The sequence below is a fragment of the Ursus arctos genome, unplaced genomic scaffold, assembly GCF_023065955.2.
Source record: "Ursus arctos isolate Adak ecotype North America unplaced genomic scaffold, UrsArc2.0 scaffold_20, whole genome shotgun sequence".
NCBI lineage: Eukaryota > Metazoa > Chordata > Mammalia > Carnivora > Ursidae > Ursus > Ursus arctos.
In genome coordinates, this window is record NW_026622875.1 from 49,472,325 (window position 1) to 49,500,258 (window position 27,934).

General features: G+C 41.7%; 1 protein-coding gene and 1 long non-coding RNA gene across 4 annotated transcripts; one reads left to right on the top strand and one right to left on the bottom strand.

Moving 5' to 3' along the window:
• Positions 1 to 3,411, top strand: LOC130544386 (uncharacterized). Its single transcript, XR_008960625.1, has 2 exons — positions 1 to 262; positions 1,512 to 3,411. It is a non-coding gene; the product is annotated as an uncharacterized LOC130544386 (long non-coding RNA).
• On the bottom strand, positions 2,966 to 27,912 carry LOC113253800 (caspase-14-like). 3 transcript variants are annotated; one of them, XM_026496767.3, is made up of 7 exons: positions 27,358 to 27,912; positions 25,804 to 25,856; positions 24,126 to 24,275; positions 19,507 to 19,732; positions 18,942 to 19,058; positions 7,046 to 7,155; positions 2,966 to 4,975 (listed from the first exon to the last, which is right to left on the bottom strand). In XM_026496767.3, exons 1-7 carry the CDS (start codon positions 27,710 to 27,712, stop codon positions 4,874 to 4,876), a joined length of 1,113 nt encoding a protein of 370 aa, XP_026352552.1. In that variant the 5' UTR covers positions 27,713 to 27,912; the 3' UTR covers positions 2,966 to 4,873. The 3 variants fall into 3 exon arrangements, with proteins under 3 accessions (XP_026352552.1, XP_057171917.1, XP_057171918.1); XM_057315934.1 differs by lacking the exons at positions 2,966 to 4,975; positions 7,046 to 7,155 and adding an exon at positions 8,824 to 10,576 and having other exon boundaries at positions 27,358 to 27,880; XM_057315935.1 differs by lacking the exons at positions 2,966 to 4,975; positions 7,046 to 7,155 and adding an exon at positions 8,824 to 10,984 and having other exon boundaries at positions 27,358 to 27,880.
• Between the last annotated feature and the right edge of the window lie 22 nt (positions 27,913 to 27,934).

Genomic DNA, 27,934 nt, shown 5'->3' on the forward strand with positions numbered 1-27,934 from the left:
CGCCCCTGCAGGCAGCCAGTAATAGCGGTTCGTATTTTCGTGTCGCCCTTCGTCGACGTGAGCTTAAGCGGGTCCCTGGCCTAAGCTGCAGTTTCCGTACCTGGGAAGCTGTTGAATACAGCGTGCGCGAGTATTCGATCAACAGCTGGAAAAATTGTTTTCATTCTTTGGAGAACAGTTTGGCAGTACGTAATTCAGATTTTGAAAGTTGGCTTTCGGGAAATTTTCCTGAAAAAATTAAAAGGGAAAGACTGTACAGATGGTAAGATTTTTTTTTTTTTAGAAGAAAAGGAATCTCAATCAATAGGTTAGTTATTAAAAATGTATTGTTCATATAGTACTATGCAGCCACTGAGAAATATTCAAAATATTCTATGTACAAGCAAGAACTGCAGGATGAGGGAGATTATTAAAAAAAATTGAAACCCGTGTCAGCTGTACTTCAATTAAAAAAAAAAAAAGGAGAGGTTAAATTGGTTAATCTACCTACTCTTGATGTTGGCTCGGGTCATGATAGCAGTCCTAAGATCGAGCATCGCTTAGCTAAAGTTACGATTCTCTCCCTTCCCTCCCTCCATCACTCCCCGGGGAGGGAGTCTCTCTTTGGAAATAAATAAATAGATAATTTAAGCCCTATACATTAAGATGATGGTAAAAAAAAAAAAAAGTAGCCAAGTATCTTGGCTGCACCTGGGAATCACTTGGAGAGTTTTAAACATATGCTGAGCCTCAATTTTAAAAATCTGATTTTTAAAATTTTTATTGAAGTGTAATTGACATAAAACATTTCAGTTGTACTACATAAATTGTTTATATTGTGAAATGATCACCACAATAAATCTAATTAACATCTGTCACTATCTGGTTTTTCTTGTGATGAGAACTTTTATCCTCGTAGCAACTGTCAAATATTCAACACAGTATTAACTATAGTCACCACGTTGTATATTACATTTCTAGGACTTAAAAAAATCTGATTCTTAAAAATAGCTCCTTTGATAATTTTAATATGCAGCCAGGGTGAAAACTAATGTACAGGTAAAGAAACTGGGTGAGTTTTTTCCCCCTCTCATTTTTGAATTTTTTCATATTTTTGATTTTCCATATTTTTGAAATTTTCTGAGGAACACAGTTTGTTTTAAATTGAAACAAAACCCCATTGCAGTCTAAAAAGCTGATAAGGAAGGAAAGAAACTTTGGCAGGGCTACAAACACCCTTAGAAACTACTGAAAATGTCTGGAGACATTTTGGCTTTCAAAAGAAAAAATAGCTACATGAAAACGGAATGGGTGGTTTTCAGGGGCAGTTTTCTGTCACTGCATTACTTTTCTGGAGGGTGTTCTGGACACTCCCAAGCCACCTTATTAGCAGCTCCCTCCCATATGCACCCTCCTGTCCCAAGACTACTTCCTTTGTTACAAGGAGGGCATTGTACTGTAATTATGTTTAGGTGTTTCTCTACAAAATAATATTTTTCCCACATAATAACTTTGCTCTCTTTTTTTTTAAGATCTTATTTGGCAGAGAGAGCACAGCAGGGGAAGAAGCAGGCAGAGGGAGAGGGAGAAGAAGCAGGCTTCCTGCTCAGCAGAGAGCCCCACATCAATCCCAGGACCCTGGGATCATGACCTGAGCCAAAAGCAGACGCTCAACTGACTGAGCCACCCAGGCAGCCCAGTAACCGCTCTTGAGAACTCATCTGCGTGATGAAAATCCTTGGCAAGGAAATGAGTTGGCAAAAGTCCAAAGATGAAGAACAACTGACTCGCTGACTTGCGGCAGTAAACCACGGTGAGGAGCCCTTGCCCCAAGAGGCACTTGCCAAAGAATATCTGTAGTATTCTTGCAGCCACCTTGTAGCTTCCCAGTGCTCTGCACAAGTTTTTGCGACAATTTTTATTCATGCCCATTTAAAAAAAAGATTTATTAAAGAGAGAGAAAGCGGGGGGGGGGGCAGAGGGAGAAAGAGTCCCACGTGGTTCTGAACTAAGCACAGAGCCCAACAAGAGGCTCAGTTTCACGACCCTGAGATCATGACCTGAACCGAGTCAGTCACTTAATTGAGCCACTCAGGCACGCCTGTTCATGCCCGTTTTTTAGTAAAAATCCCAGAGCCTATCTTTTGCAAACTTTTGATTTCTGGGGTTCATATTTAAAAAGATGAAAACTTGGGGCGCCTTGGTGGCTCAGTTGGTTGAGCTTCCAACTCTTGGTTTTGGCTCGTGATCTTGGGGTCATGGGATCAAGCGCCTTGTCAGGCTTCACAAGCAGTACACAGTCTGCCTGAGGGTTCTTTCTCTCCTCTTCTCCCCCCCCCCACTTGCACACTCTCTCTCTCTCAAATAAATAAATCTCTAAAAAGTAGTAAAAAATAAAGAGATAAAAACTTGGCTGAAGTTTTTCCCAAATATAAAATTGTGCTAGGGACTGTAGTTTTTTGGAGCTACACTTCATGTGGCATTGGATGGCTAGGGGTGCCCCATTCTAATTTACAGCTGAGAGAATATGGGACACCTAGCTGGCCCCAGACTTCAGGTTCATCTTGGGCACCTTCCCACCTCCTTCTCTAGGCAGACTTCCTCCTTTACCTGTTGGTCCGGTATCCAGCTGTGCTACAGTCCTCTCCAGGAACCTTACCTGCAGTGGCCTGAGCAATATGCCAAAATAACCATTCCCTCCTTTGTCCCAAAGCCGTCATTCCCTTAAATGGTAGGGTCCTTTCTGTCCGCCGAAAGGATTCTGCCTTCCAACTTTACTCTCTCACTTGGCACTTTGTCTTGTATTAGTTCATGCATTAGAATCCCAGCTTCACCACATGGTGTGATTCTGAAAAAGTTACTTAACCTCTCAGGAAATAAGAGCTATTGCCTATTTCAGCTGCTGCCCTCCCCCTGAAATAAGCCCCTGTGCTGGGAATCCTAGGATTACACAGCATACAAGTGAACAGAGAAGGCTCACCAGATATTTTATGAACCAAGTTTAATGCTCTATAAAAAAGCAAAGTTACATCAAATATCAAAACTCAAAGTTTAAAAAACTAAATCACACACATATATATTTGAGAAATCACATTAACTAAAAAGGACACAATTGTCCCTGAAATGGAGACAGGCCTGGAGATTCTGGGTTGCTTCAGTCATTGTGACCGTCAATCTTCAGAGCATTTTCACCAAACACCTGTATCCTCATACAGGCCCAACAGTCTTATGCAACTGCCAGTTTGAACCTCTAGGTTCAGAAATAGCCACACCTGCAGGATATTCACGAACAGTTTATTAAGAAGCCAAAGTTCATCGAAGTCCAGTGGAATGCGTTCTCAGCCAAGTCAGATCTTTTGTGATGTGAAAACCGGGGTTTAATGTAGTCCAAAGTTACACCGAAAGTTAGAACAAAATTGCAATGAAAACTCATGCTCAGTCCGGAGTTTGTTACTCTAAAAACACTGGTCTACATACAGGTTTTCCTTCTAGTGGGATGGGACCCAACTTGCATCCTAAGGAATGTGTGGTATAGAGGAAGCATACAGCGAGAACAAAGGGCATTTCAGGCAGAAAGGAGAGAATGAACTATGATAACATAGCCAAGAGCATTCATTCAACATTCAGTAATCCACAAGCCTGATTCTGTGAGGGGATTACTGAGGGGAGGGCAAATCACCTGGTGTGGTCAAGACCCAGGACAAGTAGGCAATATACAAATAGTATAGGTTAAGGCCTGACAGAGGACTTGGGATATTCTCCTAGGGGAATTTGAATATATTCTGCAGGCAGTGGGGAGTCAAAGGATTATTAACAGTGAGACGGGTTTTATGAAGAGATTTGAGGGAAAGAGAAGGTTGACTTCCAACCTGTTCAGTTAAAGTGGTCACAGGACATCCAAGCAGGTGGCACCTGCTAGATGACTAGAAGATGGCTAGATGCACAGAGGTAATGAGGTGAAGTCTGAGGAATGGACAAAATAATTGAGAGACAGAGACTAGTCATTCAGTAAACATTCGTCACAGCGCTTCTCTGTGTCTTAAGGCACAGAAAAAGGCTGGGCCACAGTAATGAGTGAGGCACATGGCCTCTGCCTCTCGGAGCTTATGACTGAACTGGAGAGAGAGATTTAACGGCTACTACATTGGCATTTAACTACAGTAGTGCTAACTGCTGCAGAAGGAAAGCACAGGGTCTGTGAGCATGGAGAAAAGGCTGACCTAGCATGAGGGGTTGCGAAAAGCTTTCCTGTACAAAGGATGATTGAGCCAAACTCTGAAGGACGGATCACACTGGGGTGGAACAGAGTGTTCCAGGCAGAGAAAACAGTAGTTCAAAGGTACTACACGGCAGGGAGGGAGCTGGGGGATGGGGGGAAGGTGGAAACAGGCATCAAGGGCACAGAATGCGAATGAAAACATCCAGGTAAGATTTATGGCTTATGGAGTCAAAAGGAGACAAAGCTGGCTACAGACAATGATATGGGGGAAATCAGGTGAAACACAGGACAAAACTACGTAAAGAGCTCTTGAAGACAGCCAAGAAAATGAAGACGAACACCAGTACCAAGTGGGAGAGGATGGGGTATAATCATTAAGAGAAGCACGTGACAAAAATGGTCCACAAATAGAGCTGGACTTCCATGTCTGGTAACAGTTCAGGAAAAACCATTTTCAAAAAACAGTGATCTTTTAAAAGAAGTCAAATTATAAGTCTCAAATAAGCACGGTTCAATCTTAGAAAAATACCATATATATATATGCAAAACAAATTGGAGAAATACAACTGGTGACAGTAACAATGCAAAATGGAAACTATTAGTTCTACGCTACAAACGCTCTCAGCTCTTTACAAAGTAGTACAAAGCAGTCCTTAGTTTTTCATCTTCCTGATGTCAGAAATATACAAATTTAGTTAAAGTTGATTCCATGACGAGTGATACTTTAATTGGTTCCTCATGTAGATGAAATTCAGTGTGCACCACTCTGTTATTCACCTGAAAGATTAAAGCACAAACTGTCCAAAAGCCCTGAGCAAAAGCCTTTTTGTAAACCCTACAGAGTGAAATGGCCGAATTCTATGCATTCCGGAAAGCGATGCAAATGGCATTGGAAAGAGCATGTCCCACCAAGCGCTTGGAATGCTGCATTCAGAATGGGAAGAGCAGTAGACTCAGGTCCACAGACCTGGGTTTGGTCTCAACTTGCCCGGGGGTAGGGGTAGGCAAGGTATTAACCCTTTCTGAGCCTTGGTGTGGTAAAATGAAAGGGCTGGATTACGCTATGTCCAAAGCATCCACAGCTCTACAATCTCGGAGTTGGTTGTAAGCACATCTTCCATTTGCTACCTAACTAAGCTGTATGTGCCTTTAATACAAAGGCCACATCATGCTCATTTTTGGATTTTTCTCTTTTTTTTTTGCTAGTGTCTACTCAGCAAGTGCTTTAAAAATGAAGGGTGGTGCCTGGGTGGCTAGGTTGGTTAAGTGGCCAACGACATGGTTTCAGCTCAGGTCATGATCTCAGGGTCCTGATATAGCGAGCCCAGCCTCAGCAAGGAGTCTGCTTGAGGATTCTGTCTCCCTCTCTTTCTGCTCCTCCCATGCACCTGCGCGCTCTCTCACAAATAAATCTTTAAAAATAATAAAAATGAAGGGTGTTCAGTAAAGTCTTAATGAACATTGGTCAGCGAAACAATTTTTCAGTTAGCTTTAGCTAAAATGAATTTCTATTTCCAGTTGGTTAAATCTGTCTTTATTATAACATATTCCTGAGAAGCTGACAAGAAACTATATTCTTTAAAAAAAAGAAAAGAAACTATATCCTTAGAGAAATTAAGCAATATGAGATATTTGGGAATATGGTTGAAATGAGTGTCAAAATTGTCCATGGTCCCTCCCTTAAATGTTTCCCCCCAAGGTCTTACCTCAAATGAGGTGAAAAGAGGTTTTAAAAGCTGTTAAACATCATATGTAAAGTAGTAACAATAAATCTTTCGATTTTAAAGAAGTAAAAGTAGTGACCATACCTTGGGGAGGTGTGGAGCAATTAATACATAATTGTGATTACAGCGTGAACTCTAGAAGCACTCTGCCCAGGCTGGAATGCCAGCTAGGCCACTAACTAGCTCCCATCTGCCACAGTGACTGCGAATCCCAGTAGCTACCTGAGGGATGTTGGAAGGCTTAAATGGATTAATACCTGTGAAGCACAGAGAATAGTAACCAACACGGAGTGAGCCATTCAATAGATAATAGATGTTAGCATCGTTGTTACTGTACTCTTTTTTTTTTTTAAAGATTTTATTTATTAGAGAGAGAGTGAGCGAGAGAGAGCAAAGGAGCAGGGGGAAGGGCAGAGGGAGAGAGAGAAACAGACTCCCTGCTGAGAAGGGAGCCTGATGTGGGGTTTGATCCCAGGTCCCTGGGATCATGACCTGAGCAGAAAGCAATGCTCAAACCAACTGAGCCACCCAGGTGCCCCATGTTACTGTAGTCTTCTACAGTCTTTTCTACTTAGCTTTCTTTGGGTGTAAAACTCTCAGATTGAGAAGAAAATTGCCCTTCAATCCTGATACGATAAACTACAATAATTAGGCCATTCTCCAAACTACGGTTCGTGTATAAATCTACTGCCATTATTGGGCACGCATTCATTCAGTGAATGTTTACTATGGGCTAAAAACTGGGGAGACAAATGTGAGCTAGAGTCAGTCATTAAAGAAGTCCTAAGGTTCTGCCCTCTCTAGGGGAGCTGAATCAGGCCAAAGCTGACTGCAATGGCAGGCTACAGAGCAGGCAGGAACTTGAAAGATCATCTCATATCTAATGCGCTCGTATTACCAATGAACAGAAAATGTCACTGTCCGTTTCCCTCAGCAGCTGGCTCAACCATGTTTTCTGAATGCCACAATCATCAAAACTCAATGATCCGCTCATCATTTCCAAGCAGCTTTTCAGTATCTCTCATATTTTCATGGCTAAAGTCAACCTTCTCCTGAAAATGCTCTCATTAAGTGCATTACCGTCAGCACGAATGGAGCACGTGTTCCCTTGGAATTTACTTACTTTGGTGAAGAAGTCAGCGATGTGCCACTTATTTCCGTACTGTTTAAAGACTTCAGACATCGCTTCAATCATCACGGAGCCAGTGCGAGGGTGCCGTAAAGCAACATGATCTACAAAGCAAACAAGACATTTCATCCATTTTCCTCCTCTCTTTGCACCAAACTTTGTCTTTTACCCAGATTTAAGCCTGGAAAATGGCTTCGAACTGAGAATACAGAAGCACTCTTGCATTAATAAGAGTGTCTGGGGCCGTAAGAGACACAGACACAAAGAGAGGAAGCACCTGAGCCCCCCAGGGGACTCCTGGGACCAGCAGCAACCTCTCAAGCAGCCTCTGTAACCTCTCAAGAGGACAATTCTCTAGTATGAATTTTTAAAATAAAACTTTCCAAATATACACAAAAGTAGGAAGCAAAGTTTAACAAACTGCCATATAATCATCCCCTAGATTCAATAGTTATCAACATTTTGCCATATTTACTTCATTTTCCCTTCTCTATTTTTTTTTTTTTTACTTACTTTTGCTATAGGATGTTAAGGTAAATACCCCCGAACATACCCATACAGAATTCATTTTGGGATCCTCAAAAGTTTAGCGAAATTATTTTTATTATTAGTTAGATTAAAAAACACAAAACATGTTTGTTTAGATATTTGATGGGAATATCAAAATTTATTAAATTTTGGTAATAAAATTATTGATAATAAATCTGATAATAAATCTAGGTTGGAACAGAAAAAACATGGGGATATCTTTGCAACGTCAACATAGGCAAAGATTTCTTAAAACACAAAAAGCATAAAGTATAAAAAGAAAAAGCTGATAAACTCGACTTCATCAGAATTAAAAACTTTTGTTTTTTTAAAAAGCTTTTATTTATTCATTTGAGAGAGAGAGAGAGAGAGAGAGCAGGGGGGAGACGCAGAGGGAGAGGGAGAAGCAGATTCCCTGCTGAGCTGGGAGCCTGATGCAGGACTCGATCCCAGGACCCTGGGATCATGACCTGAGCTGAAGGTAGATGCTTAGCCATCTGAGCCCCCCAGGCACCCCCAAAACTTTTGTTTTTTGAAAGATGTTATTAAGCAAATGAAAAGCAAGCCACAGATTGGGAAAAAAATATCTGTAATACATATCAAAGAACTTGTATCCAGAATACATAAATTATTCTTACAACTTAACAACAAACAACCCAATAAAAAATTGGGTAAAAGATATGAACAGACATTCAGCAAAAGAAAATATATGAATGGCCAATAATGTACAGGAAAAGATAATCATTAGTCCTCCAAGAAATGCAAATTAAACCCACAGGTTGATACTATTATACACCCATCAGATTGTCTAAAAAATTTTAAATAGGTCAAACCAACTGATAACGAGGATGTGGAGCAACTGGAACTCTCATACACTGCTGGCGGGAATGTAAATGATGCAACCACTTTGAAAAAGAATTTTCGATTTGGCAGTTTCTTTGAAAGTCAAACATAGGGACGCGTGGATGGCTCAGTCAGTTAAACGTCTGCATTGGGCTCAGGTCATGATTCCCCCAGGGTCCCAAGATCAAGTCCCGCATCAGGCTCTTTGCTCAGCGGGGAGTCTGCTTCTCCTTCTCCTTCTGCCTGCCACTCTGCCTGCTGTGTGCTCGCTCTCTCTCCCTCTCTGACAAATAAATAAAATCTTTAAAAAAAATAAAAGTCTGACATATACCTACTATATGAACCAACCACTCCACTTCTTGGTATGTGCCCAAGGAAAACAAAGTCATATGCCCAAAGACTTACAAGTGTTCACAGCAGCTTTATTTGTAATAACCAAAAACTAGAAACAACTCAAATGTTCAACAAGTGAATGGCTGAACACATTGTGTTCACACAAATGAATACTGCTCAGAAACAGAAGGAAATGAACTACTGATAGACAAAACAACACAGATGAATCACAAAACCATGAAACATACATACTATATAATTCTACTTATATAAAGTTCCAGAAAATGTAATCTACTCTGTGGTAACAGAAAGTACAACTCTGGTGACCCAGGGATGGGGATGGAGGCAGGGATAGATCTCAACATGAGGAAATTTTTTGGGGAGATAGAAGTATATGCTAATCTTGATCACAGTGACGGTGTCATGAATGTATACTCCCATGTGTTAAATGGTACATGGAATATGCCCAGCTCATACTTCAATTACATCTCCATAACCTTGTAAACGGATCCACAGAACGTATCTGTTCAGTGTGGGAACTATATAGGAATTTCAGTATTGTCCCCCTTAGAGTAAATCTGAGTCAGAAACGCCTCATCACAAAGCTTGACAATCCATCCTGTCCCGTTTGCTTCAAGCTGCAGGTTGTGGCCCAATAATCAGCCAAGAAATCAATTTAGCAGACTGAAACTGCCTTTTTTTGTAATGGGATAAAATGGGCTAAATAGAAAATATTAAAGTGGCTCAAATGTAGCAAGGGCAGCTATGATTTATAAAACTAGTGTGTTACATGTACATTTGTTTCTATATACATATATGTAATAGACTACAATGAATTACGTATTTTATCAATTCTAAAATCGAAGTTTCTTTTTCCCACCAATCTGAAATCTGGATGTGCTGTATAATCTCTTCTGTGGCATAGATTAATTGGTAGCTTCTTGAGGATACAAAATAGTGGTATGTCTTATAATCAAGGCATTAGATTGTGTGAAACACAATAGCTATTTCTTCCTGTGGGTTATGGCAAATAACATTTGAAAAACCTCTGCTCTAACATGGTCCCAACCCCTTTGAAGAATACCTGCCAGTCAGCAAAACAAAAATCATAGTAGCTGTCAAGTATTTTATCAAATGATAGATTACAAATTTCTCATTGCTTTGAAAATAATCAGGGATCCTAAGTCCATGGCCACGGGGTCAGTCCTCAGGACAGATTCTAGGCCACAAAAAAAATGAGTCTGATGAGTGATATTGGAGAACTTTAGACTCTGGCCAGAAGCTAGTAAATGTCCACAGATTTATCAAACAAGGTCAAATAAAAAATTGTTAGGACCAGGACTCCCCCATACTTGCATTATAAAGTTGTTCAGAGGGGAACCTGGGTGGCTCAGACGGTTAAGTGCCTGCCTTCGGCTCAGGTCATGATCCCAGGGTCCTGGGATCGAGTCCTGCATCGGGCTCCCTGCTCAGTGGGGAGTCTGCTTCTCCCTCTACCCCTCCCCCCTGCTCATGATCTCTCTCTCTCTCATATAAACCAGTAAAATCTTTTTAAAAAAATAAAGTTGTTTAGAGAACTCGACATAGAACAAGAGTGACAAGCACTCACAAGACTAAAGCATGTTGCAGCTTCTCTTGAATACAGGCGACGTGCCTCTGTTCCAAAGCAGGAAAGACAAGCTCTAGGATTCACTGGAGTCAGGTAGCTGGTATAAATGTCTATGGTGAGCTAGATGTCAGAAACCCGAATTTTGTTGAAATCATCCAACTTCTAAAAGAAGGTAACTTGAAGATGTCTTAAATCCATTTTTTGCACATGACCTTAGCCAAAAGACCAAGAAGTGATTAAATCCATTTGTTGAATGGTAATACATTCAAATGACTCACAATTCATCCATCGATAGTGTGTGTATATATATAGATATATTTTTACATATTTATATGTGTACATACAGAATATTACTCATCCATAAAAAAGAATGAAATCTTGCCATCTGTGACAATATGAACGGACTAGAGGGTATTATGCTAAGTAAAATAAGCCAGACAGAGAAAGACTGCCATATAATTTCTCTTATATGTGGAATCTAAAAACAAAGAAAAAGGGGCGCCTGGGTGGTTCAGATGGTTAAGCATCTGACTTCGGTTCATGTCATGATCTCGGTCCTGGGATCAAGCCCTGCATCAGGCTCCCAGCTCAGCAGGGAGTATCTCTCTCGGTCTGTATCTCTGTTTCAAATGAATAAATAAAATTTTTTAAAAAATTAAAAAAATAAACACAAAGACTCAAATATAAATGGTTTAAAATTCAAATTACAAAAGGAATCCAGCAAAGTCTTCCTCCCTCCTCATCCCATGCCCAAGAAAACCAATGGTATCCATTTCTTGTGTATCCTTCCAGATCTATGCTGTGTACAAAGAGACATATTTGAGGGTAGAACCATCCTCCTCCCGATCTCAGTAGAATATTATACATGCTGTTCTAGGACCTGATTTTTTTGTTGTTTTTGCCAGTTCGTCTTGGAGGTTGCTCATCATCAGTACATAAAGAGTTTCTTCCTCTGATTATATAGTATTTACTCTATGATTTATCATAATTTACTAGTCCCCTATAGAGAGATGTTTAGGTTGTTCCTTATACTTTTGCTATTATAAACAATGTCACTGAACAATGTTGAGCACGTGTCACTTAGACATGTACAAATATCTGGAAGATAAACTCCTCGACAAGGAATTACATGTGCATTTATAATTTTGCTAGACGATGCCAAATGGTCCTCTAAAGAAATGGTATCAATTTACAGTCCCACCAGGAATTAGTAAGTATATTCCCTCTATCTTCAACAAGAGTATACATTCAAACTTTCTGATCTCTGCCAATCTGATAGATGAAAAGTAGTACTCCAATATTGTTTACTTTCTTCTTATAAATTGAGCATCTTCTCCATGTTAACAGTATTCCCTAGGAATTATCAGTTAATAGCCCAAACCCAATGTTCTGTTGGGTCTTCGCTCATTGACTCTTGTATTGGGAAAATTAGCATCCACCTGTATGCTCCTCCTAGACCCCACTGTCTCCCCGACACAGAAACCACTAATGTCAGTTTTACCATACACAGACATACGTGTATATGCTATTCTTGAACAACACATTGTGTTTTTGCTTGAACTTAAAAAAAAATAATAAAATCAAAACAAACCCAAGTTTACTGTGACTTATTTTACTCAGTATTCTATTTCTGAGCTTTGATCCTTTTTATCGCATGTACCTGGAGTTCTGCTCTTTTGAGTCCACATTTTGTCCACATCCCAAATTATTCTTGTCAAGATGCCCAATGAATTATGTCTGTATCCCCCCCCCTTTTTTTTAAGATTTTATTTACTTATTTGACAGAGAGAGAGACAGCCAGCAAGAAGAGGGAACACAAGCAGGGGGAGTGGGAGAGGAAGAAGCAGGCTCCCAGCAGAGCAGGGAGCCCGATGCGGGGCTTGATCCCAGGACCCGGGGATCACGCCCTGAGCCGAAGGCAGATGCTTACGGACTAAGCCACCCCAGGCGCTCCTGTCTGCTTCCTTTTTTGACCTGTCACCAGGGTCTGACAGGGTCACTCCCTCCTTCTTAAAACACTTCCTGCGCCTGGCTTCCAGGCCACCACACCCTCTCGGTTCTCTCCCCCATCAGCAGGTGCTGCTTCTTAGTCTCCATGGGTGACTCTTCTTCATCTTGACATTCTATACATGTTGGAGCAAAGCCCGTGCCCTATCCTTTAAACAACATTATAAGCTGATGACTCCCACATTTCTCTCTTCAATGCAGACCACTCACTTGATTCCAGACTTAAATAATTAACTGCCTTCTTCACCTGTCTACTGGGACAGCTAATTACCATCTCAAACTCTGGATTTCCCCTCCTCCTCAAACCTGCTCTTCCTGGAGTCCTCCCCACGGAAGAAAAGAGCAACTTCTTTCTTCCATTTGAAAAATCAGTCTAATTTAATCCCTGGAGGACGTATACTGCCTATGCTCAAAATTTCAGCTCCACCAGCTGTTGCACCTGCAATCCCTCCTAAAAATTTCCCTTCTTGGGACATCTGGGTGGCTCAGTCAGTTAAGCATCTGCCTTCAGCTCAGGTCATGATCCTGGGGTACTGGGATGGAGCCCCGCATTGGGCTCCCTGTGAGCAGGGAGCCTGCTTCTCCCTCTCTAACCCCACTTGTGCTCTCTCTCTCTCAAATAAATATATAAAATCTTAAAAAAAAAAAATGTCCCCTCTCTACTGGATCATTCCATCAGCAGCTGTGCGGCAGTACTGCCCATCTTTACAACAAAAAAATTTTGATCCCCCATCACCATCCAGGTTGTCTCTTTCTCAACTCCCTTTATAGCAAAACTTCATCAGAGTTGACTATATCTGCAGTTTCCAATTTCTTTCTTTAGCCCCATCTCTTTAAAAATACCAAAAAGAACACAGAATAGTGTATCGAACACCTGGGCATCCACCACCCAGATCTAATAAACAGTAAACATTTTGCTTTATTTGTTCCAGCTCTTCTCTTCTGGTGAAATACACTTGAAGCCTCGTTTGAATCTTCTCCCTGATTACTTTCTGGTCCCACGTCCCCACCTTCGTACCTCTACCAGAGGCAGTCCCTGTTACAAAAGTTAGCTGTTCTTTGTGCCATAGTTTTATACTTTCATCAGCCATATATTCAGTCATAACAGGTTGTATTATTGTGCTTTCAAATCTTTGTATCAAAGGCATACTCTGTTTTGTTACAGCTGCCTTGTCTTCATTCATTGTTACATTTACAACTTCTCCACGCCGATTCTTTTCAACTGTGGTGCAGTATTCTACAGTATGAATACACCACTCCCAGTAGCTTTTAGCTTTCCCACCACTTTACTCTCCCTACTGTAAACAATTTCAAAGGAGCGCCCAGATTAGAGTGCTCAACGCATCCCCATTCACCTGCTTTCCAGTTTTAGCCCTGACAAGTCCAGTATCCCAGGAAACCCCTCCATCTCTTGGCAAACTGGGGCAGTTGGTCATCCCATCCCATGTATTTACATGTGCAGAAGATTCCCCCAGGCAGAAGTTCCCAAACTTTCTCAGTTCATGGTGCCCTTAGTGTCTCGGTAATTTTTTTTGAAGATTTTTTATTTATTTATTTGACAGAGAAAGACAGCGAGAGGGAACACAAGCAAGGGGAGTGTGAGAGGGAGCAGGCTTCCCGCCGAGCAGGGAGCACGATGAGGGGCTCGATCCCAGGACCCTGGGATCATGACCTGAGCCGAAGGCAGATGCTTAACAGCTGAGCCATCCAGGCGCCCCTCAGTAATTTTTTTTTCAGTGCTCCTAGGCCAAAAGAAATATCTAAGAGTTCCATTTACTAAAGTAGTTAGGTCTAAGCTCAGTATTATTATCTAAATAACTTATTGGCCATTAAGGGGGAAAGAATTTACACAAACTGAAAGAAATAATATTTTTATTTCATTCTTAAAGAACCATAATTCTTACTAATGGGATGTGTACACCTGTTGGGCACTGCAGGACTTCCAACCTCCCCACTGCTCGTTCTCCCTCTCTCTCTCTCTCTCTCAAATAAATAAATAAAATCTTTAAAAAAATGTTCTAATTCCTGTTCTAATTTGTGGGGTTTTAAAAAAAGGTCTAGGCATTACCTAGAATAGTGCTGGCCATCCTAGTGTGTGCCAACACATTTGTAAAAGTGTGTTAAACTGATGTCTTAATTCAGAAGAAAACCAGGGGGCGGTAGAAGAATAATTTAAGGCAATTTAAGAACACATAAACATTTTTATATAAAGAATGTTAAGCAAGATACAAAAAATAAAACATAAATATTTTTATATAAAGAACGTTAAGAAAGAAAGATACAAAAAATAAAAGAAATAAATGTTAAACAAAAGTAGCACTTAGGTGTGGGAGAATGTAATAGGAATTAGTGTTCTAAGGTTCCTTGAATCATCAGGGAGTAAAAATAAGCTTTTTAAAAATTAACTTTAGGCTAACTGCACATGTTTAAAATTGCACGGGTAACCATGAGAAAAAGAATTATGGGATGTCTACCTTCCAGGTCAGTAGGAGGGAGAAAAATGTTAGAATGACATACTCTGCTAATAATCAAGCAAACACAAGAGCCATAAAAGAAGGAAATAAAGCAAAGAAAAATAAATAGCACAAAATAAAATGGCAAAAGGGCAAATATATCAACAGTCACAATAAAGACAAATTGCCCTAATTAACCAGTAAAAAGATTGATACGGTCACACCGAATTAATAAAAAAAAAAAACCCAGCTATATCCTATCTCAAACAGACCCACTTAAAACATAAGGGCCCAGGAAGGTTAATAGAAAACAGTCTGAAGGAGGTATACCAGGCCAATATGGACCAAAAGAATATTCAAGTGTCTATATGCCTTCCAGACAAAAGGAACTAACACACAAAAAAGCACTACTTGGCACAGTAGGTTCACTAAAGAGTGCTTAAAACATTTTATCTTATTTCTTCTATATATTTCACTGCAATTCTAAAATCGAATGCCTCTACTCAAGTTGTGTCAAAATAAAGAAAACAAAAACACTGGGAATACAGAAGAAACAGACACGCCTACCACAATGACATGACGTATGGGCACACTTATCTCAGATATTGGCAGGTCAAGCAGACAAATTTAATGGAGACATAAAACAAGTGAACACAGTTATGCTTAATTGACAGAAATATTTAGGACCCTACATTCAACAAGTGCAGAACACATATTCTTAAGCACACACAGAATATCTAGGAGAGTCCAACTGCCATTAAAAAGTTCACTAGAGGGGCACCTGGGTGGCTCAGTCGGTTAAGTCTCCGACTCTTGGTTTCAGCTCAGGTCATGATCTCAGGCTCGTGAGATTGAGTCCTGGGTTGGGCTCCCCACTCAGCGTGGGGTCTACGTGAAGATTCTCTCCCTCTACTCCTCCTTCACCCCACCCCCCCAACCCAGGGCTCACACTCTCTCTAAAAAAAATCAATCAATCAATCTTCAAAATAAAAAAAAGTTTACTCAAGACCAAGGCATAACCCAAGTCTCAACAGATTTCAAATTGGTCCTGTAGTCCATATTCTTCTCAGTTCCTCGCACAAATAAACCAGAAGTCAGTAACAGACAAATTTTAAAATCCCAACACAGAAATTTAGAGACATGTTTCTAACACATATAAGAACAATGGAAATTTAAGAACTCTTGGAACTGAAGGATAAAAGTGTTCCATGTTAAAATGTGAAGGATACAGTGAAAGCAGTGCTCAGAAGGGATTATACCTTTAAAAAATATGTTTAAAAAGAGAAAATAATGAGCCAAGTACCTAACTGAAATAGCTGGGAAAAAAAGAGTAGCATAAACGCCCCCAAAATGAAGAAAAAGGGAAACCAAGAGTCAATATTAATGAAATCAAAACCAGATACTAGAGGGGATTAACAAAACTAAAAACAGGTTCTTAACTAAATAAACCACTGGCAAGACTGATAAAGAGCAAAAGAAGAAAGCCATAAATATGAGAGATAAAAGGAGCGTTATTATAGACTAACTCGACATTCCACACGATTAAAGAGGCAATAAACCCTGGGCCAGGAAATCTGAAAATGAATTTTTATTTTTCTCCCACACAGAAGCTGGTTTTCCCAGCACTGTTTAGTGAACGGCCCGTTCGTTCCACACTGATCAGCAATGGCTTCTTTGTCACATGTCTAGTTTCCTTGCCTATTTGGCTCTGCCTCCAGGTTCTCTCTTCTATCGCAGTGGTCTATTTGTCTATACGTAGAGTTTTTGTCATTGCTATATACGAAGTATTCTTCTCTTACAACATAAATTCTCTCAAATATCTGAATAGCTCACTCTCTCTCGTGTCCCCCAACTGTCTACACAAAAGTCAGGTTCTCAGTGGGGACATCTCTACACATCTCTTTTTTTTTATTTTTATTTTTTATTTATTTATTTTTAAATATTTTATTTATTTATTCGACAGAGATAGAGACAGCCAGCGAGAGAGGGAACACAAGCAGGGGGAGTGGGAGAGGAAGAAGCAGGCTCACAGCGGAAGAGCCTGATGTGGGGCTCGATCCCAGATCGCCGGGATCACGCCCTGAGCTGAAGGCAGACACTTAACCGCTGTGCCACCCAGGCGCCCCATCTCTTTTTTTTTAAAACTGCAATCTTGGGCACCTGGGTGGCTCAATCGGTGAGGAGTCTGCCTTCGGTTCCGGTCATAATCCCAGGGTCCTGGAATTGAGCCCAGCGTCAGGCTCTCTGCTCAGTGGGAGCCTGCTTCTCCCTTTCCCTGCCGCTCCCCCTGCTTGTGCTCTCTCTCTCTGTCAAATGAATAAATAAAATCTTAAAAAAAGAATAAACAAAATAAAACTGCAATCTCTACTCCTGCCCCCGGACACTTCCTATGTCCCTTGTCCCTGCATTATTTTTCTCTATGGCAATGGTCACTATGCAACATACTTTATTTTTGGTAAACATTTCACTGAAAGGTAACCATCACACAGAAAAGTGTGCAAAACTTAGGGGTATAAAATAGCTCAATAAATTTTCATAAAATGAACACACCCTGTAACTGGTGCCCTCATCAAGAAACAAGATGGTGCCAGCGCTCCAAAGTCCCCTTCTTGCCCCCCAAAAACTGCATGCCGGAGGCAAGCACTATCCTGACTTCTAATACCACAGATCAATTTTGCCTGTTTTTGACCTTTATACAAATGGGATCATAAAATAGCATAATAGGTAGCTTCTCTATGTTTGTCTCTCTGTCTCCAACTAGCACATAAGTTCCGGGCAGGCAGAGATTTTTAGTTCTTCTGTTTAAAACTGAATCTCTAGCCCTCAAATATATACAGCCCAGTACACAGTCATAAAACTCACTCAGTCGATAACACTGGAACATGAAGTTCCTTGCCCTGACCCGTAACTGCTCCATAATAATTCTGTGGTCAGTTTATATCAGCAGCTCATTTCTTTTTATTGCTGAGCAGTATTCCACGTATGGCATACCACCATGTGTTTATTCATTCACTTGCTGACGGTCATTTGGGCTGTTTCTAGTCTCTGACCACTTCAAATAAAGCTGCTATGAACATTTGTGTGCCGGTCTCTGGGAGGCCACACGCTTTCATCTCTCTTGGGTAAATAACCAAGGAGTGAAATCTTACATCTCACTTTAATGGAGGTGTTTTTCACATCTTAACACTAAGTATATTTCATTTTAAGTTGTTGCCCTATGTTCCTTTGCTTACATTTCTCCACTAAAATTTAGCTTGAATTCCATATACATTTTTGTAAACTGCCTTAATCCTCTTTGAAAGAAGTCAAGATAAAAACAGCTAAAGGGGGGCACCTGGCTGGCTTAGTTGGTGGAGCACACGACTCCCGATCTCTGGGTTGTGAGTTCAAGCCCCATGTTGGGTGTAGAGAGGACTTAAAAATTTTTTTCAGAACCTTAAAAAAACCCCAAACAAACAGCCCAGTGAAAGAAATGTCCTTGACCTCTTAATTCTTGTCTTTCCTACAAGTGAATCAAGTGAAGGGGTGGCTCTTCACACACAAGATTCTCTGGACCTTACCTTATTATTAATAATAGTATTAGTAATGAAGTAATGGTGATAATATATTATTAGCATCATGTATTAGTAATAATCGTAGCTAATTTCTTTTTTTGGATTTATTATGCCAATTATTATGGTAAGCACATCTGCGGTTATATAATTCAATTTATATAACATCTCAATGACACAAGTAAATTCCATCATTCCTGTTTTACATGAAGAAACTGATATATCTAGAGATTAAAAAACATTGAAGTTCTCTAATACAGCAAGTGACAGAACTAGCTTTTGGGCCAAGATCTTTTTCATAGGAGAGCCAATGATCCTTTACCATGTGATACTTTGCTCAGAGGTTTGTGCCTTCCCAGAAGAGAAGAGCAGTAAGATGCCAACCTGCCATCTCTAAAAGTGGGAACATTTGTGCAGAGAGATGGATGGGTTAATGAAAAATTCTCCTTATACATGTCAGTTTGTAAAGCAATGATAATTCAAAAATTTTTTTAAAAAAAGGTATGAATGATCCAACACGTTCTGGAAGAAAGTGTGTGTCATTGTCATCCACCCTCATGTCTTACCCGCCTGGGTGGGATAGATGATGAAATAATCACTGAACGTGGGCAGCCTCCGCTTCTCGGAGATGTCATCAGACTCCATGGGTTCATCGTCTGTCTCAACACCACAGTCTCTTTTCTCTGTTTGTTGAAGAACAAAAATACAAAGTACAGCACTACACCACACACACCAGAAGCCCTCAATCAAAGTCCCAACAAGCTTGTATCTCCACAAAGACAACATCCGCAGGAGCTCCAGAAGTTGGATGTCGGCCCCACAGGCCGCCTGGCATCCCACGGACGGTGGCCCAGCCCTTGGAAACCGCACACGTCTCTCTCAGACGTGAGGCTCCCTGGCCTGTCTCATGCCATGAGGGGCTTGGACCCTCCCGCAGCCTAAGTTTCCCTTCTGTCCCTTCCTCCCAGCCCAAAGTCTCTAGTACACAACACAACTAAAGTCATATCAACTGAGGGGCCTCTGACTTTAAAGAAACAAACAAATAAATATTTTTAACTTCTTTTTCTTTTCTCAATCATCCATATGAGAATTTCCTAGAAGCATGACTATTACAAAGAAGTCGTCACTTACCTCCTCTGCAGGCCTGGATGATAAAGATCTTTGGTTTCTCCTGAAGTGCTGGGCAATTTTTATTATTGAACATTTCAAAAATGTCCTCCAGGCTGACTTTTTCACCATCCTCCATTTTAATAAAGCCTTTCTCTCCGTGGGACATAAGGGTAACAAGGCAACAGCCAACATCATCTTTACTTTCATTGAGTCCATCACGAAATGATCTTATTTTCTTGATTAACTCCTGTAAAATAGGATAACATGTTGAAAAGAACTGGAGGTAAGAAAAACCAGAAATGCTAAAGATGGCCCTTTTCCTATGCAATCCAAGGACATGACAAATACAAAAATAATCACATCTTAAACAGGGTTAATATGAGAAAAATATCAGTTCCTTAACTTGTCACTTCCCTTTCGGTTGTTCTCAGAATTCCTACGATTTCTTCTTGTGCCACTGGTTCTTCTTTGACAGAATTAGGGCATTTCCAATTCTCTACCACAAAATACAACAGAATGATAGCTCCCCGAAGGGCTAGTGTGTATAAATTTTATATTATTAACTTATTTTAACATATAAAAATTATTATTCTCTAAAGCTAATGCCCTCAAAAAGCTAGAAATTGAAGGGAATGGAGTGTCTACCAATAACATACACCTGACGGAAACTATGGGGCGATGTCATCAGAGCAAAGCCCCCCAGAGAGAGAAGCAAGGCAGGAATGGCTGCTATCACTACTCCATGCCCCCTTCAATAAAGTGAGTAAAAGTTAAATGAAGTCCACCTCACACTGGTCAGAATGGCTAAAATTAAGCATTCAGGAAACAAGAAATGTTGGCGACGATGCAGAGAAAGGGGAACCCTCTTACACTGTTGGTGGGAATGCAAACAGGGCAGCCTCTATGGAGAACAGTATGGAGGTTGCTCTAAAGTTAAGAACAGAGCTACCCTATGCCCAGCAACTACACTACTAGGTATTTATCCAAAGGATACAAACTCAGTGATCCAAAGGGGCACATGCACCCCAATGTTTATAGCAGCAACGTCCACCAATAGCCAAACTATGGCAAGAGTCCGATATCCATCAACAGACGAATGGATAAAGAAGATGTGATATATACATGTGATGGACTATTACACAGCCATCAAAGAATGAAACCGTGCCATTTGCAATGACGTGGATGGAGCTAGAGTGTATTGTGCTAAGCAAAATAAGTCAGTCAGAGAAAAGACAAATACCATATGATTTCACTCATATGTGGAATTTAAGAAACAAAACAGATGATTATAGGGGGAGGGAAGGAAAAATAAAGTAAGATAAAAACAGAGAGGGAGGCAAACCATAAGAGACTCTTAATCATAGGAAACAAACTGAGGGCTGCCGGAGAGGAGGTGGATAGGGGGGATGGGATAATTGGATGTTGGGCATTAAGGAGGGCACTTGATGGAATGAGCACTGGGTGTTATATGCAACTAATGAATCACTAAACTCTGAAATTAGTAATACACTGTAGTTGAAATTAGTAGTACGTTATATGTTAATTAAATTGAATTTAAATTAAAAAATTTTTTAAGTAAGTCTAAATACGGGAAACAAAGAGCTAAAATTCATTAGTTACAGATGCCATGACTATCTAGAAATATAACGTAATCAACCAAGTAACTACTGGAACTAGCGACTGGCAAGCTGACCGGACACAAAATTAACTCACAAAGATCTAACACTCCCCCTCCCCAGTTAACTGGCAACAATCACTTATTTTTTTTAATTTTTTAAAAGATTTTATTTATTTCTATAAGAGAGAGACAGAGAGAGCAAGCAAGAGCAGGGGGAGGAGCAGAGGGAGAAGCAGATTCCCCTAAGAGCAAGGGAGCCCAATGTGGGACTTGATCCCAGGACCCTGAGATCATGATCTGAGCTGAAGGCAGATACTTAACTGACTGAGTTACCCAGGTGCCCTGGCAACAATCATTTAAACCACATAATGAAAGGGAGTCCCGTTCATGGTCACACCCAAACAAGGACAATACCTAGGAATAAACCTAAGAAACACACATTACCTAAATGAAGAAAAGGATAAAGAAAACTTCAGGGAAGAGGCAACATACACCACGACATGTCCATGCTTCTGTTAATACTATTAATTTGCCAATTCACTCCAAATGAATCTCAATTCAGTGTCATGGCAATCAAACTCCCAAAGGATTTCGGTGGAACTTACCCAGATTACTCTCAAGCTCACAGAGAACAGATGATATTCAAAAAGTGCCAAGAGTATTCGGAAGTCAAAAAGAAAAAGAAAAAAAAAAAAAAAAAGGAGGGATAGGTCCTATCAGACATCAAAATGTCCTAAAAAAATCATGGTGAATGAAACAGTGATGTACAGGGAGAAGTATAAACAAACATATGAATGGAATATTTTAGATTCCAGAAACCAATCAAATTATATACAGGACTTTATTTCATGATAAAGGTGGCGTTTCAAATATGTGGGGGAAGGACACATCATTCAAAAAATGTTGAGACAGGGGCGCCTGGGTGGCACAGCGGTTGAGCGTCTGCCTTCGGCTCAGGGCGTGATACCGGCGTTATGGGATCGAGTCCCACGTCAGGCTCCTCCGCTATGAGCCTGCTTCTTCCTCTCCCACTCCCCCTGCTTGTGTTCCCTCTCTCGCTGGCTGTCTCTATCTCTGTCGAATAAATAAATAAAATCTTAAAAAAAAAAAAAATGCTGAGACAACTGACTATCCATCTGGATATAAGGTAAGACCCCTTACCTCACACTTACTTCAAAAATAAGATTCCAGAGTTAGAAAGGAAGCCTCAAACTATACAAGTAGTACAGAAAAACAGTTTAAACATTTTTTAAGTTGGGAAGGCATGGGATTTGTTCACGACACAAAAACCGAGAAGCCACCAAGAAAGATCGACAAGTTTATGCACAAAAAATCAAAAAAGGCTTCTATACAATTTAAGACAACAACAACAACAAAAATCAAAAGACAAGTAACAGGGACAAGAGGAAGTATTTGCACTACGTTTTGTAAATGAATAAAGTCCAGGAAAATAACTATAAGAGCAGGAAAAAGACCACCCAGTAGGAAAGAGGGCAAAGGAAACTAAGCAATTTACAGAAGGAAAACGATAGCCAAAAGATGTTTAACCAAACTAATAATCTGGAAAATGAAACTAAGAACAGTGAAATACTTTAGCCACTAACACTACTAAATATTTACAAATAAGACCCCTAAGAGAATAAACAAAGGAACAGCAGTATCTGCCGTCTGACTCGAAACCACGCAATATCTCAGAGATTCTGATACAATCCTTGGGGAAAGTGAAAAGAGTCTCCATTTTTACCATCAAAATAATAATAAAATCAAAGCTTACTGGGCACTTGCTATAAGCCAGCTGTTATTCTGGGCATTTTGACACAGCAGCTCATTCATTATCACCATAGCCCTCCAACGTAAGTCACTCTCATCAACCCCATTTCCAGGAGAGGAAGGTAGTCGGGTCAATTTCAGGGCTGCTGGAACTATGGCACCATGGACATTTGGGGCCAGAAAATCTTTTCCTGTGGGGGCTCTTCTGGGCATTGCAGCACCCACTAGAAGCCAGTAGTACCCTCCAGGTGTGACCACCAGAAATGTCTCCACAGATGGCCAAATGACGGGGACAAATCACCCTCGGGTGAGAACCAGATTTAAGGTAACAACTAGAGAGAGACGGGATTCCAGCTCAGGCCATCTGTGTGGCACCCACAGCCCCATGCTGCACTGTTCCTTAACATTCATTAGCAGGGACTCCTGGGATCTAGGAAGGGCTTTCCCATTATACTATCCCTAATAAAGGCAGGTCTAGGTCATGACTCAACTAGGGTCAGAGAAGTCAAATGGAGTTCCCACTACCACTCTTCCACCTTATTTTTTCAGTTATCATCTAGTTAGGTCACAATGCAATTCTGCCCAGGGCTATCAGCTCCCTCTCTACACCTCTTCCAGGTTCCAAATGAATCCCACAAGGACTCACACAGCTGGAATGCCTCTGGCCTGCCTCCTGGTGACTACCTAAAGGGGTTTCCTTGGTCTTTCCTGCTGCTAAAGGCTCTGGAACTTGCCTACTCCAGACTCACGCCTTGTCCTTTGGCCTCCTTGCCCATCTTGCTTAGAACGCCGCCTGGGTCCCCTTCCCTCTTCAGCTGCAGAGGTCCCTGCTTGACTGGAAGGGGAGGTAGGGTATCACACACTAAAGATTACAAATGCATCAAGAATTTTATCAGGGCATACATGGGATTGCTCAGCAAGTCCTGGTTCTTGCCAGGTATTAAAACCCAATTTTTTTTTTAAGATTTATTTATTTATTTGAGAGAGAGAGAGAGCATGAGCAGGGGGAGGGGCAGAGAGAGAGGGAAAGAAATCCTAAAGCAGACTCCCCACTGAGCGCAGAGTGGACACAGGGCTGGATCCCACGACCCTGAGATCATGACCTGAGCCGAAACCAAGAGTCAGAGGCTTAATCAACTAAGCCACCCACTAAGCCCCTCCAAAACCCAATTAAAAAAAAAAAAAAAAGAAAAAAAGAAAGGAAAATTATAAGATCCAAGTTACAATTTTTCATTTTCGTTTTTAATTTTACCATTTTGTTAGGATTGATGCACTGTGTATGCTCGAACTGGCACTGGCCAAGCCACTCCTCCATTAGATGGATGTCCCGGTGAGCCCCTGGTCTGCTCTTCTCCACGCACATGACGAAAGCCTTCCGCTTGCCCTTCAGGTCGTAACAGTCCTATTTTCCAGGAAAGCCAGTAATATTTAAACCAAATCTAATTCAGAAATCCACATACATCATAGATATGAAATAATGAGTTTCTTCTGGGATCAACATTGAGGTTTCCCAGTTCGGATCGGGGCTGCGACAGTGATTGCCTCTCTTATTAGTTATGGGAGGAGGGTGGGCGGGAAGGATGACTGGATTTATACTTCTTTCAAATATCTTCCTTACACTAAGACTAACAGGCCAATCTCAGTTTTAAATTCATGTGTATAGCTATAACTATCAGTTTAAGGAAACACGGCAGATAACCACACAGGGCTGGAGTCATCAAAATCCAGAATATGGGACATTCTACAGACAACCTGATTTCTTCAACAAATAAACAATAAGAAAAAAGTTTAAAGAAGGGAGAAGTACCCTAAGTTAAGAGCCTTAAGACAAAGCAGTCAACTGTAATTGTGTTGACTTTGTATGAATCAGCATCCTGATTCAAACAAACCACCTGCAAAAGACATAGGACCCAGTTAATGAAATCTGAATCCCAACCACATCTTTGCACACACTAAGGAAGTTGTTTTTAGGTAGAATAATGGCATTGTGGTTATGTTTTGAACAATCTCTTTCTCATACTAAAGATTTAGAGATTCATACTAACATATCTGTAGATGAACGTGATAGGTTATCCGGATTTGCTTTAAAATAATCGAGCCGGAACATAAGAACTAGAAAGATCAGTAGGGGAAGAAAGGGATAAAGAAAGGGGGGGTAATCAGAAGGGGGAATGAAACATGAGAGACTATGGACTATGAGAAACAAACTGAGGACTACAGAGGGGAGGGGGGTGGGGGAATGGGATAGGCCGGTGATGGGTAGTAAGGAGGGCACATATTGCATGGTGCACTGGGTGTTATACACAACTAATGAATCATCGAGCCTTACATCAAAAACCGGGGATGTACTGTATGGTGACTAACATAATATAATAAAAAATCATTATAAAAAAAATAAATAAATAAATAAATTAAATAAAATAAAATAATCGAGCCGGGGAGCAGACAAAACAAGACTGGCCATACGTTACTAATTTGCTGAAGCAGGGTCATAAGTACATTGGGCTGGCATTTGAGAGATTTGTTTTTCTATTCTACTTTAGTATTTGTTGAAAATTTCCATCATAAAACTTAAAAAACAAACAAACAAACAAACCCTAAACTGGCAATTTATATAGCCCTGCAGGGCCACACAGCCAGTCATCCTCGAACCTCCAGTGCCTCATTTTTCTTGATTTATGAAATAGAAACAACAGCAGTGCCTACCTTGTTTGGTTAATGCAGGCAAAACGGTTTTATATGGCTCATGTTTATCTTTCACAATCATAACAGAAGGCAGTGAGATCTGACCACTTGAGACAACCATACAGATAGTTTCCTTTAACCAACAAGAGCCACACACAAAAAAATGCTCCAATGTCAGCCAAAGTGGCTCAATACCGTCATTCCTAACCAGTGTGCAGTGCTGGGGCAAGAGCAAAAATATTTACCAGTTCGCCATCCACGCAATCATAACTTCTCTTTAGAATCTTTCTTGGAATCCCTGAATGAATTTTCATGAAAAGAGAATAAAACAGAAAAAGGGCATTATTTTTTTCCCCATTTTTGTTCTTTTCAATCAATCCACCGTCATTCCTGTCAATAGGAAGCTCCTCCCAGGGAATTCTGTTGCTTCTTAGTTTTCAGGTCCTGCAGGCTTCAACCTAATTTTAGAACAGGTTCCCTGGATTATGAACACACCCTCTTTCAAACTCATACAAGGCTAGAAACTTTAACCAGACCTCCCTTAGACTCCAGTTAGGTACAAGGGCAGAAGGCGCCAGGCCAGCAATAAAAAGGACAAGGTGTAATTGATTGACATTACTGCACATGTACTTCCTGAAGGGGAGATCAAGACATCAATAAAGGGACTTTAATAAAGTAAAGGAACCAGGCATTTTTAAAAAATTTAACATAGTCTCTTAGCATTTAATTTGAATATTTATTGGGTGCCGACAGTGTACAGCCATAATATTGTGTAGTCTGGATAATTCTAGAAAGAAAAAAAAAAACACTTTGCCAACAGTACGAGACTCAAAATCCAAAGAGGTGAGAACACCTAAAGAGGTGTTCATGGGATACCTGAACAACTAAGCTGGGAGGAACAACACAAATGCTGTGCAGGTGCCGCAAAGCAGGGAGAGTCAAGTGTCCACGGGGCCGGTATTCTGCCCACACGCCACGTTCGGTGGGCCGTTACCTTTGTGATCCGTTCATTACAAATCTAAACAAAATCAGCAACGGTAACACCCCTCAAAGCTCAATCAGATCGTAAGCATGCTCATGGCAGAGGTCACCGACGGTATATTTTAGTGTCTACTTCGATTGTCCTCATATAAGTGCTGCTTTCTCTGTCTCTCTCACACACTATTAGGTGCACATATGTTTATTATATCTGGAGCGGGGGGGGAGCCCCAACCACCCTTAACCTGTTACATACAGCATTTCTTGATCATAAGCCACATCTTCCTAGATTTATGGCGAACAGTCTCATGGTGTGCAGGAAGAGGGGCCCTCCCGCCCCCATAAACACATCCCCTGGAGATGTGACGGCGGGAATTCCAATAGCGTGCTTCTCAACGCATCGTTTAGAAACCTCCCACATCATCATCTCTTGAAGGTGCACGTTGACAAAGCATCTCAGGCCTGCTGAGTCGATCTGATCTCTGAACCCACCCCAAAATGTGCTGGTAGATCCCGATGGCTGCTCTTCAGTGGGTCATTCCATTCCGCGTTCGGGAACGGCAACTCGGGACCGCTTGCCCCAGGCTCCCACTTCCCGCCGCGCGTCATTGGTTCCCAGGGCGCCCGCCCGCTCCTCGCTCCGCTGGCCTCAGCACCCCGAGTCAAACGGGGTACCCCGCCCCCAAGCTGGGCCGGGAACCCCCGGGCAGCCGGGCCAAACCCCGCGCTTACACCAGCCGGCCCCCCCAGTCCCAGAACCCGCAGCCCCCCGGCTCACCAGGCCCCGCCCCCAGCCGGGCACCTGGCGGCCCCCAGCTCACCCCGGTCGTAAGTGGCGGCGGCGTCCTGCCAGCGCTGGAGCAGGTCGGCGCGGCGGAGCTGCTGCAACACCTTGATGAGGACGCGCGAAGCGGCGGCAGGCTCGCAGTAGTGCTGGACCAGGAGACGGGCCAGCCCTTCCTTGCTCTTGCCCTCCAGCTCCAGCCGCCAGGGGGTCACGCGCGTCTCCTCGTCCACCGACTTGAGCAGGATGCGGAAGTTGCTCAGCTCCTGCGGGGACAGCAGGTTCAGGGTCTCCAGCACGCGGCTCCACAGCTCCTTCACGGCCGAGGTGATCGGAAGCGCCCGGAGGCCGTTGGACTCCGGGCGCCCGCAGCTCTCAAGGCCTCTCTCCATCGCCACCCAAAGATGCTGAAGGGCCCGGGCCCGACGGACCAACTGCCCAGGTCAGTGCCCCGCAGACCGCGCACGCCTCCCGCTTCTCCTCTTTGTTTTGAAAAACGGAGGCGTTTCCGCTTGTTTCTTCAGCAGCCTGGCGTGCTGGCCGGGTTGACCTGGACTCTCCCGCCCTATTTCCTCTCCGGCCCCGCCCCTGCCTTGAAGCCCCGCCCCCAGCGC

Excerpts from the sequence above, each read along its gene's own strand:
- LOC113253800 (XM_026496767.3), bottom strand. The coding sequence starts at position 27,712 with ATGGAGAGAGGCCTTGAGAGCTGCGGGCGCCCGGAGTCCAACGGCCTC. Across the intron at positions 25,857-27,357 it reads CGCCGCCACTTACGACCGGG|GGATTCCAAGAAAGATTCTA; the intron begins GTGAGCTGGGGG and ends AAATTCATTCAG. Across the intron at positions 7,156-18,941 it reads CATCTATCCCACCCAGGCGG|ATCATGTTGCTTTACGGCAC; the intron begins GTAAGACATGAG and ends TTTGCTTTGTAG.